Source organism: Melospiza melodia, chromosome 5 (assembly GCF_035770615.1).
Source record: "Melospiza melodia melodia isolate bMelMel2 chromosome 5, bMelMel2.pri, whole genome shotgun sequence".
Lineage (NCBI taxonomy): Eukaryota > Metazoa > Chordata > Aves > Passeriformes > Passerellidae > Melospiza > Melospiza melodia.
The window spans coordinates 69,799,988-69,811,569 of NC_086198.1; the positions used below are offsets into that span (position 1 = coordinate 69,799,988).

Consider the following 11,582-nt stretch of genomic DNA (forward strand, 5'->3'; position numbering starts at 1 on the left):
CACCCCATGGAGACACCTCCAATAACTGCTGGCCCTGTTATCTGTGCTGATAGTACAGACAATAATGACCCCCTCCAAGTATGAGGGTCTTGTTCCTGAATGTTTCCACAAATCAAGGTGTTTGAAGGACTCAGTGCCTCTTTTCTTTTGGAAAAAATCTTTAGCTGGGAGTTTCTTTCTTCTCAAGCTCATCTATAATGGCAGCTCACCTGCAAGGTCTGAATTCCATCCCTAAATCAAATTTCTAGCTTAAGCTCATTCTGATAATTAGTTCTGAAGACGAAAAGGTCTGCTCATTTTATCACTATCTGGGAGACTGCCCCAAGAAGCAATCCATTGCTAAGGCAGACTGGTGTGGAGTAATATACATTGGGAACTCAGTACATTTCACCTTTGTGTAAAAAAGAAAAAATAAAAAAGCTTGAGAGCTACCTTCTGTGCATGCAAGCACTTTTAATTAATAGCAATTTGAAAAGAGAAAAAAATTTACAACTTTACTACAGTTCAACAACTTTTGCTAAAAATCCAGTGCATTGAATTGCCACAATCTATTAAATTGTACATTGCCTAAACCTGCTCTGTCCTGCGTTAATTACAAAAGACAAATCAGATCTTGATAAATGATTTAGCAAGAGAAAATAGACAACACCAAACCACCCCAAACCTCTTCTGATCTTTTCTTAATGGCAGCAGCCTTTCAATAATGATTTTAAACTGGTAATATGAAATTGGCAGGTCACGCTGACAAACAAAAGAAAACAACCCCTCCTTATGGCTTTTCATTTGACTGTCAAAAAATGAAATTTCAAAACAAAACTATCGGAGTGGGTGAAAATGATGACAGCAAAATTAAAACTGATCTTAATTGCATCAAGTAGTGATTTCTTCTGTTACTCTTCTAGCTCCCCTCAGGATTACTACAGATTTTAAGCAGGCATTATTGACTGACCTACACTGTTCTCCTGTATTTGGTGGAGGCAATCACATGTCTAATTGTGACAAATGTCTAAGACACATTGTGGTGCCTTTATGATTACTAGTTCAAACCAAGTCAGCATAGAATCCCTGTCTATCCACTCCAGAAGATGTATCAAAAGCCAGGACAGGTCTTCCAAGAGAATAGAAATGAAAAAAAGAAATGTCTCTCTCCTTCACAGTACATAAACTGGAGATGCCTACTTGCTTTTCTGTAGCAACACTGAGGATATGAGATCATGACTACTCTGAAAAGTGTTCTAGAAGAATACAATAAGGGTGGTAGGTTAGTTAAAATCTAAACATACTGGGGGAAAAAAAGGAATACCAAGTTTTGTACAAATGCATTTTATATCTTATGCTCCTTGGCTTAATGCTATTTACATCTTCTGCATGTGTGGTTGACCATATTCTGGCTTAAGCTTCATGGTATTTTGAGAAGACTGGGAGCATGGAGAGATGGAATTTTCTCTGTCATGTTATACTCCTACAGAAGGAAAGGGAGTGATCTGTGCTCACATGTATGTGTTGGTGGTCAGGGCTGGAGACTCTGTGGTCCCAAACACAGCTCTGAGTGCAGAGGCACATAGTTCTGAGCTAAAATTCCTCTGCTATTATAGGAGTCAGATTTTTTAGGGTAAGATGACTGCAACATGTAAGCTATTTCTCAGACACTTTGGGAAATTGTTATTTTACATACCAACTACAGCTATGCATATATTATGGCCTGTTGGCTCAGGAAGGTAGAACTGGAAAGCAAATGAATAAATGAATTGTCTGGGTCAATCTTAGTGTTAGATCTACAGTATTTTGTCTGGATGGCCTTCAGTCCACCCTGGGGTTTCATGCCCCTCAGCCTGTGAAAGCCCCTTGGCAGCTCACAGCTGACCCCCGTTGAGTGACAATTAAGAGAGAGAGAGAGAGAAAATTCTAACATAAAACCGACAGCTTAGCTGTGTATTAATCGCCAGTTTCCCAGCGCTGTCCTGAGCCTGGCAGGCAGCTTTCCTTGCTCCTCTTTGCTGGAGGATGCTCCTGCCGCTGTGAGCGAGACCCGGCCCGCTGCGGGCTCCGCGGGCCGGGACTTGTGCGCCCCGGGCAGCGCCCACCCCGCCCCTCCTCCTCCTCCCACCCCTGCCACCGAATTACATATAGAGATAACGGGAACGACACACAAAACAGCAAACAAACATACCCAACACCCAGCCCAGACCCGCGGTTGTTGGTACTTTTCACCGCCCCTTCGCATAATGAATATATTCGCGTTTCCTCCCACTCTCCCAATGGGCTACCAGCTGCAGAAGTCCTGAATAGCGAGTTTAATTGGGCTTTGTCATGCAGAATACCTCCATTTTCTACAGCAGGTTACAAAGGGGCCCTTGGCAGACGTGGCGGGCTCCTCTGGCCACGGCGGGTCCTGCCTGGCTGCGCCCAACACCTCCGCACGCCGCGCAGGTAGCGCCTCCAGCCCGCTGTCCCCGGCGCAGGGCACCTGCACACAGGGTCACCTGCAGCACAGGGTCACCTCCAGCACAGGGTCACCTCCGGCACAGGGTCACCTCCAGTACAGTGTCACCTGCAGCACAGGGTCACCTGCACACAGGGTCACCTGCAGCACAGGGTCATCTCCACACAGGGTCACCTCCAGTACAGTGTCACCTGCAGCACAGGGCACCTGCAGCACAGGGTCACCTGCAGCACAGGGTCACCTCCAGCACAGTGTCACCTGCAGTACAGTGTCACCTCCAGCACAGGGTCACCTCCAGCACAGGGTCACCTGCAGCACAGTGTCACCTGCAGCACAGGGTCACCTCCAGCACAGGGTCACCTCCAGTACAGTGTCACCTCCAGTACAGTGTCACCTGCAGCACAGGGTCACCTCCAGTACAGTGTCACCTCCAGTACAGTGTCACCTGCAGCACAGTGTCACCTCCAGTACAGGGTCACCTGCAGCACAGGGTCACCTCCAGTACAGTGTCACCTCCAGTACAGGGCACCTGCAGCACAGTGTCACCTGCAGCACAGTGTCACCTGCAGCACAGGGTCACCTCCAGCACAGGGTCACCTCCAGCACAGGGCACCTGCAGCACAGTGTCACCTGCAGTACAGTGTCACCTGCAGCACAGTGTCACCTCCAGTACAGTGTCACCTGCAGCACAGGGTCACCTCCAGTACAGTGTCACCTCCAGTACAGTGTCACCTGCAGCACAGGGCACCTGCAGCACAGTGTCACCTGCAGCACAGGGTCACCTCCAGTACAGTGTCACCTCCAGTACAGTGTCATCTGCAGCACAGGGTCACCTCCAGCACAGGGCACCTCCAGCACAGTGTCACCTGCAGCACAGGGTCACCTCCAGCACAGGGTCACCTGCAGCACAGTGTCACCTGCAGCACAGGGCACCTGCAGCACAGGGTCACCTGCAGTACAGTGTCACCTCCAGTACAGTGTCACCTCCAGCACAGGGTCACCTGCAGCACAGGGCACCTGCAGCACAGGGTCACCTGCAGTACAGTGTCACCTCCAGCACAGGGTCACCTGCAGCACAGGGCACCTGCAGTACAGTGTCACCTGCAGCACAGGGCCATCTCCAGTACTGTGTCACCTGCAGTACAGGGCCACCTCCAGCACAGGGCACCTGCAGCACAGGGTCACCTCCAGCACAGGGTCACCTCCAGCACAGGGTCACCTGCAGCACAGGGCACCTGCAGTACTGTGTCACCTGCAGTACAGGGCCACCTCCAGTACAGTGTCACCTGCAGCACAGGGTACCTGCAGCACAGGGTCACCTCCAGCACAGGGTCACCTCCAGCCCCGCCTCCCAGCACAGGGTCACCTCCAACCCACCGTCCCCGGCGCAGGGCCACCTGCAGCCCTCCCGTCCCAGCGCAGGGTCACCTCCAGCCCGCCGCTGTCCGAAGCTGCCCGGTGCAGGATCACAGCTGCTTTTCTGCTGCTCCCTGGGCTGCTCCCAAACGCCCCTGGGACGCTCCGATCCCGCCGGATCCCTTTTCCTCGGCGATCACGGCAAGAATGTTAGACACAGTTTATTTCCGACACGACCTTTTAAAACTCGGACCTTACGACCAAATGTTCCGTTTTCATAGCAAATTGGTGCGGTGAGGATCAATGGGCAAACCCCGGACTCAAAAGAGATTTGCCATTATGGGCTAATCATATATTCTCTATTTGATATAAATGGTGTAGAGTACGGAGTGCCAATATTCACCGTGAATTACAGCTAATTGTCATTTGGAATCCAAGCTACTACTTCTGCCCACTGATTGGGATTGTTTTCTTCAGACTTATCTTTCGCCCCTCTCGTTTCTTGTTTTGACAGTTTAAATCCAGGTCTATATGACATAGAAAGCTAATAAAATTCTCATTTCATTGTTAATCTGATTTCTTCGTAGTATAGGTTTTACCCTCACACCTGCGTAGCAGGGTGTAATTCCATTAATAATAATGATAAAAAAACCCTAAATCAACATATTCACTGCATGTCTTTTCCCTGATGATATATTGTGAGCAGTGAGGGTTGAAAAAGAGCCATTTATTCTCACCGTGAATGAGTCTGCCTGGAACTGAAGACTTCACCTGCCTCCTCAGTCAATTAGGAATGTATCGAAAATTCTACCAGAAAACGAGTTAAATTAACCGTTAGCTAATTTCCTTGTGTCCCTCCTACATAATCCCCCCTTTTCAGCTTGCCCCAGAAATTACCACATGTTGCAAGGTTCAAATAGTGCCTAATGAAACAGTGACTAAATGGTTCTCTCAAACCCACAGTGAAGCCCTTTCGCTGTGCCTTCAAAGCCTGGGGGGCTGCAGCGGTCGGGGGTCCTCATCTTAAAAAACATTTTCCATCTATATATATATAAAATAATTATCAAGTTTGGCAGCAAAGTCTCCCCCGGCAGGGCTGCGACGTCTCTCCCTTCCCTCCGCGCACAGCCCGGGGCTGCGGCACCGGCTGCCCCCGGGCAGAGGGGAGGAATCGGCACTGGACACGGCGGGAAGGACCGGGGAACGGAGGGGACACGGCGGGAAGGACCGGGGACCGGAGGGGACACGGCCACCGAGGGAGTGGGCGCACACGCGGGACCGTGCCCCGGCGTGCGTGGGAACACGCATGGGCTGCCCGGGGGAGCCCGCACGACTTTATTTCCAACACTCTGTGTCGGTGCCTCCTCCGAGGCTGTAGAAACTGGTTTGGAAAGACCGCCCCCGTATTGCTGGGCTCTGCCGGGAGGCAGTTTGTTCCTGTGGTGTCGAGGTCTCCCTTTCGCTTTCTTTACATTCACACGGAGGCGGAGCGTTTTTCCCTATTTCATACAGCGGTTTCCGCGTAAATTGTAAACTTCGGTTTTACCGAGGTTCTTAAATTTGGGGACGGGAAAAAAAAAAGCCCAGGGTCGGCAATCTTCTGTGTAAAACCCTTCCGAAGAGAAGATTTGTCCCGCAGTTACGAGCTCTCATTTCTGTCTAAAGCGGCTTCACTGAAGTGTCATCTACTAAAACTCGGTGAATTCCGCAAAGAGAGTAGAGTCACTTATTTGAAACGGTAAGGCTAATACAAAGTCATCAAAGCACTATGGTTCTTGTCTTTAAGTGACAACCCTCTTTATTGAACTGTTTGAAATACGCCTCCTGCTTTTCAATGTCTCTCTATCCATCTTTGTCTGCTCTTCAGAAAAGCAGACAATATAAAGCAAAGCCTGGCGAGCTCCCCACGCTCTGGCTTGGGCAGTGCCAACGTTAGCCTTGAAATTGTCACTCCTTCATTAATCTGAAACTAGTTATTTTTCCAGAGCACACAGCACACGCTTCCGATCTCTTTGGGTTCGCTTCCAACAGCTGAAATCCCCCGGGACACGCCGGCTGGGGTCGGGGCAGGGGGAGGCGCGGAGGGGCCGGGGCCGGTTCATCGCCTTCAGCGCGGCCGGCTGGGAAGCGCGCAGGGGGGCGGAGAGGGGCGCGGAGCCGATCCTGCGTGAAATCGGCCCTTTCACGGCGGGCCTGAGCGCGCTGCAGCGCGGCCACACGCCCCGAGGTGCTCCGAGTGGCACAGGGGGTTCGGGCTGTTTGTTATTCCGCTGTCATGCGGGACGGCCCGGCAGCTGCCCGGCGCACGGCGCTCCGCCACCGGCCCGGCCCGGGGAGCCAGGCCGCCTTCCCAGCGCCGGGGTCCCACCCAGGACCCCCGGGCCCGGGCTGCCAACCCTGCCCGGGCTTCCTCGCCCCGACCCAGAGCCGGTTCAGCCGACCGAGGCGCGCAGAGGCTGCGGGGTGCGCTTCCCGCTATCGTAGTTAACAGGCTTTTCGAGCATCCGCGAAAACGTATTTAAAAAAAAATAAAAAGTTTTTTGGCCGGGTTTCTTTCCCGAAGGACTGCATGAGGTCATCTTTAGGCTCCGGATCCAGAATGGGAGTGCTCCCCGCCCTGCCCACGTCCTCCGAGCTGGTGTCAGGACGCTCGCCAGGGTCCCAGAGCGGTGATAATAGGACTCGCCCCTTCCTGCCCATCTTATCCCCGTGGACCCGACAGAAACTCCCGAGTGATCCTTCCTGGCCCTGGCCTCGTCCTGCGGCCGTGCCGTCCACTGAACCGTGCAAGAGGGAAAGAGCCCCGGGCAGCATTGAGCCGCCGAGCAGCGCTGCCGCCGGTCCGGCTGCCCCTGCCCGCAAGGACAGCACTGGGAGGCACTGGGAGGCACTGGGCAGGCACTGGGAGGCACTGGGGAGCCGCACCCGAGGCCCTGTCCCATGGGGGTTAGGTCAGCGGGAGAGGCGGGAGTAGGAAATTAGGATAAACTAGAGGTGAATGCAGCAGGACTAGGTAGACTGTGCCCTCTCTGCCCCAGCTCCAACCGGAGGTACCGAGGAAGGAGGGTTTCACCGCAGTTCCCTGGCCTGGATCCCTGCACTGCGAGCTCTACTCTCCATGAGTGCCTGGGGCTCGACTGATGAGGCCCAGCCTGCCCCATATCCCCCAGGGAGGATGTGCAGCCGGCCAGAACACTGAGCCCTTCAGTCTGGGAATCTCGGGAGTGTACCTGTCACCGTGTCCCAGCTACACCACGTGTGGAAGCCAGGAGCTGACCCAAGGGCCTCCACTTCCCCAAGTCTGGGGGAGAAGTGCGAGACGCTGGCCACGGACATTGTGGCAAGAGCTCAGAGAGTGGGGAAAGGCTTCAGCAGCACCTATGGGGATTTCAGGGCAGGGCTGAAAGAGCAGCCCAAGGAACATCATGTCTTCAGCACTGCCAAGTTCCAGCAGGCCACGGCCAATGCTGCCTGAAGACTAACACATCTGATCAGGACACGGGAGCAGGTTCAACCAGCGGGTCCACAACCAGAGAAGGCAGAGCCATGAGTCTGACCTCAGCCATGCAGACCAAGGTCAGAGAAACTCCTCAAGATGGATGTTTTCTTCTTCTGATTTTTTTTTTTTAATTGAAAAGAGTTAAGTAGAACTACAGTTAGTAAATAAATATCTCAACTGGAAAGCTTTTCTGGAGGGATGATAACGCAACAGGTTACAGAAGGTCACTCACACAAACGCGACTCACATCACTTGCGCTAACGCTCTTGCTTTAGTTGTGTAACCGTCCCCTTGCTGGGGGGGCTAGGTGACCCGGAGGGTCATTAGGAGCTGTTCCACACCTGAAATCCACCCAGGACACAGGCAACTCCTCTGCCACAAAGTTACACCAGGAGTGTCTCCATCAGGAGCTGCACACTGCCTGTCTTAGGCACTGGACGAATAAAGGGGGGGAAAATTGCACTTCACACTTTGTAGGAGTGAAAAAAAGGATAGAAAGAAGAAGGGGGGTGAAGGAAAAACTCAACACGTTTTAATGTAAATTTGCTTGAATTTCAGAATATTGAATGCTGGATGTGGAAACCCTCAAAAACATTTCCTGCAAATTACAGTACATTCAACTTCCGGTGGTGCTTCTGTCACACCGACTTTATCATTCATCTTTTCCAAAGTTTTTTACATGAAACATTTACTTTGAAATAAAATGAAATATTGTCTCAACTGTCCAAATGACAGTTTGTATGTGATGATGACGATGACGATGATGATGATGATGATGATGATGATGATATGCCACAATTACCTCCCAACCCTTGAAAGACACATGCAAGCATTGATTACTATGAGATCAAGTAAGTTATTTTTCCTATTTTTTAAAGAAATTGCTAAGTACTGTAATGAAGATAAATTTCACTGTTTATCTTCTAGAAATGGAGGGAAATACTAATTTATTCACTGAGGTGCATATTTCCACAGAGTTGTGCTGAGAACATATACACTCTATCAAGTGTATCTTTGCAGTTTTAAAATATCTTCGAGTTCTGCAGTGTTAGATTTCAGAGACTGTGATGCTTTTTCTCACCCAGCAAAGTTTTGCTTTCCCAGGCTGCAGGCCTGTTGACTCCCTCCTGTCACAGTATGGGATGACATTGCTGAGAGGGTGGGCAATACTTTCTGTGGAACTAATGCCCTCCTCCCAGAACTTCAAGGTTGGAAAAGACCCACTGTGATTATAGAAGCAAGTTAGCAAGGTGAACTGGAGCAGAGAATCAGCAGTTTCCAGATTCCACCTCAATAGATTTTAGGTGAAGCAGGGACAATCCTCTCAGCCATACCCTCCATGAAGTCCCCTGGTAAGGAGCCACAAGGACCTCAAGCCTTTGGCTCTTTGGTCTCCCCAGCCTGGCAAGAGAGAGGACTGCCGCTGGGGTAACCAACATCCCCATCACTCAGCTGGCACGCGGGCTGCTGGCCTCTGTAGTGAGCTCAGGCAGTGAAATGGTATGGATCAGTGGTATGGACCAGTGAGATTTTGTATTTGTTTTCCAAGTCCAGTCCAAGTCTCTTCAGCAGCCAGGGAGATTGCAGGCCACTCAAACTGGAGACCTACCTCTGAGCTGAAGCTCCAAAATCAGGGATAAATGTAAGGATTGCTTCAGAGGTAGTGTATATTGGATTAGTGGAAAATCCACCCAAGGAAAATGTGAGAGAAAGAATATGATGTGCAAAAGGGACTTCTGATTTGCTTATATTACTTGCTGTATATAAACTTACTGTCTGCCAATACTGCAGGAACTAGGAAAAATGTTATGAAGGGGCTCGTTTGGGACTGACTACCTCCAGGTCCATCCCACTCTCATCAGCCGCCGGTAACTCTCCTGCAAGGAGCTGAGGATGGGCTGCCCAAGGCAGGGGCAGGACCGGACCCGTGGCTGAGCGCTGCCGGACGCAAATTGCAGAGAGCTTCAACCATGTCTCAGCCTAGCGGGTTTGCATCAGACCTTCTCCCTAAGCCTGGTCAAGGCGCCTAATGAAATCAACACCGAAAAGAGCTAACGCTGTTCCGACACCCGAGGGGGAAAAAATCCCTGATCTCTGCTTAATATCCACCCGTGAAATAACAAGCGGAGTTTCAGCCTGGTGAAGGGTCGCCGTGCGCAGCCAGCCCCCCTTGAGGAGGGGGGCGAGGGAAGAGCCGGCGCTCCCAGGCCGGCGGGGCGGGGGCTGTGCGGGATCCCAGCGCTTCCCTCCGGCCCCGAGCCGCGATCCCCGGGCCAGCGGCAGCCGCCGGTGCCCGGCGCGGTGCCTTCGGGCCGGCGGACGGGAGAAAGCTGTCAGTGGCCAGGAGGGCGTGCCCTGGCTCCGGCTGGGGAGGAACACAAGGCTGCTGGACTCAGAGCACCGGCTGCATTTGCATTCCGGCCGGAGCGGAGTCCCCCCCTTCTCCGCCCCCCAGCCGTCCCGAGCCACAGGGGAACAGAAAACATGTTCGTGTTAGTAGCCGATGGCTTTTATTTTCACTCTTTACGCAGGTCTGACACATATACAGCGATGCTTTCACCGTACGAAGGACAAGGACCGCAAAGGAAAGCGCCTTGCCCAGCCAGCGCACCTTCGCTGCTGCGACTGGGCTGGCACCTCATGGGAGGAAGGGGGAGTAGGGGGGGTAAGAAGAAAAAAGTTAAATTCTCGTCTGATTTCATTTATTTAAATAAATATAAATATAATTTTTATATAAAACTATTCACAGACAAACAGCCGTCCCAAACCCAAACGGGCGATCGTTATGTCTTTTCTTATTTTTGTTAAGAAGTCCGTCCAGTAGGTTCTCTACAGGTTTTAATTTGCTTTTCAGGTTTGTTTTTTATTTTTTTATTTTCTTTTTATTTTTCTTTTTTTTTTTTCTTTTTTTTTTTTTTTTTTTTTTTTTTTTTTTTTAACGTCTCGCCTTTCGGTTTCAAAGGCGTTTCTTTTTTTCCTTTAAATTGCCTGTGAGGATACAGAGGAAGACACCCCTGGCTATGCGAGCCTCGTCCCATGCCACATTTTAGAAAGAGCAGGTGCCCTCTCCTGGGGTTACATAAGTAACGTTTAGGTTGACCTCCCACGACTAAAACGTTTGCAGTCCGAAAAAATATATATAGAGATACTTCTATTTCTATTACTGCGAATGGATGAGAATTAACCCTCCGCGGCGGCGGGGCCAGCCCGGGGCAGGCTGGCGGGCTGCCGTCCGTGGGGAGCGCGGCCAGGTGAGTCGCCGTGCCGCCACCTCGCTCCGGGCTGGGAGCCGGCGGCAGGCGGATCTCACAACGGGGAGATCTCTTTATCCTCGGTAGCCGATGAGGGGGATAGAGACTCTTCATCCTCTGACCGGGGGTAATGCCCCTGGCTGGTGCTGCACTTGCAGCCCCCGTGCGAGTTTCGCTGGGTGCCTTTGCCTTCTTTCTTGTGCTTCACCCTCCTGTTCTGGAACCAGATTTTCACTTGCTTCTCAGACAGGTTCAGGTACGTGGCTATCTCGATCCTCCGCAGCCGGGACAGGTACATGTTGGAGGAGAATTCCCTCTCCAGCTCCAAGAGCTGGGTGCTAGTGAAAGCAGTCCTCATCCGTTTCCCATTTTGAATTTGACTGGATTCGGACCCTCCTGGACGGGAGAGAAAGGCGAACTTCAGCGGGACAGGGAAAAGGAGTGGGGGAGGCTAGAGAGAGAGACAGACAGACAGAGAGAAGACATTCCCCAGCAGCTTTCCGACCCGGGACAGCCGCTCTCCCTTGGCGACACCCCTTCTCCCGCTGCCCCCCTTCCCCGCTGGCTCAGGGCTCCTACCCATGCCGAGGCAGTGAAACCTCCGGGGGTCGCTGACGCTGTAGGTGCTGGCGGCGCAGGCCGGTGGGTGATGCGCGGCGTGTCCCAGGGCTGCGGCGGCGGGCACGGCGGCGGCGGGCGGCGGGTGCTGCGGCGGGTGGTGAGCGTGGCTGCTCCGCGGGCAGCACTGGGCCTCGCCCGCCGCCGTGGGGAACTGGCTCTTGAGCAGGGGGATGGCCCCGCCGGAGCCGCCGCCGCGGGACGAGTGCAGGTGCGAGGTGACACAGAGCGGGCAGACGCAGAAGGCGCCGCTCTTGCGGGACGGGCAGCCCGGGCCCGACACCGACATGACGAGGGGGGAAGGCATGCTGAGAGGGATGAAGAAGTCCTGGCCGTGGTGATGCTCAGGAAGGGACGGAGCCGGCCTCGAGGAGTCTTTGATGATTAAGGAGTCGACATAGAAGGAGCGTGACAT

At 52.5% G+C, this 11,582-nt stretch overlaps 1 protein-coding gene across 1 annotated transcript; it reads right to left on the minus strand.

Moving 5' to 3' along the window:
• Nucleotides 1-10,604: 10,604 nt before the first annotated feature.
• GSX2 (GS homeobox 2) lies at nt 10,605-11,582 on the minus strand. The gene is made up of 2 exons (XM_063158035.1): nt 11,129-11,582; nt 10,605-10,945 (listed from the first exon to the last, which is right to left on the minus strand). The coding sequence occupies exons 1-2, from the start codon at nt 11,580-11,582 to the stop codon at nt 10,605-10,607; spliced, it is 795 nt and encodes a 264-aa protein (XP_063014105.1).

What these genes read in the sequence shown, in the direction of transcription:
- GSX2 (XM_063158035.1), bottom strand. Translation starts at nt 11,582, where the DNA reads ATGTCACGCTCCTTCTATGTCGACTCCTTAATCATCAAAGACTCCTCG. An exon ending in GTTTCACTGCCTCGGCATGG is followed by an intron (nt 10,946 to 11,128) that starts GTAGGAGCCCTG and finishes TCTCCCGTCCAG; the next exon opens with GAGGGTCCGAATCCAGTCAA.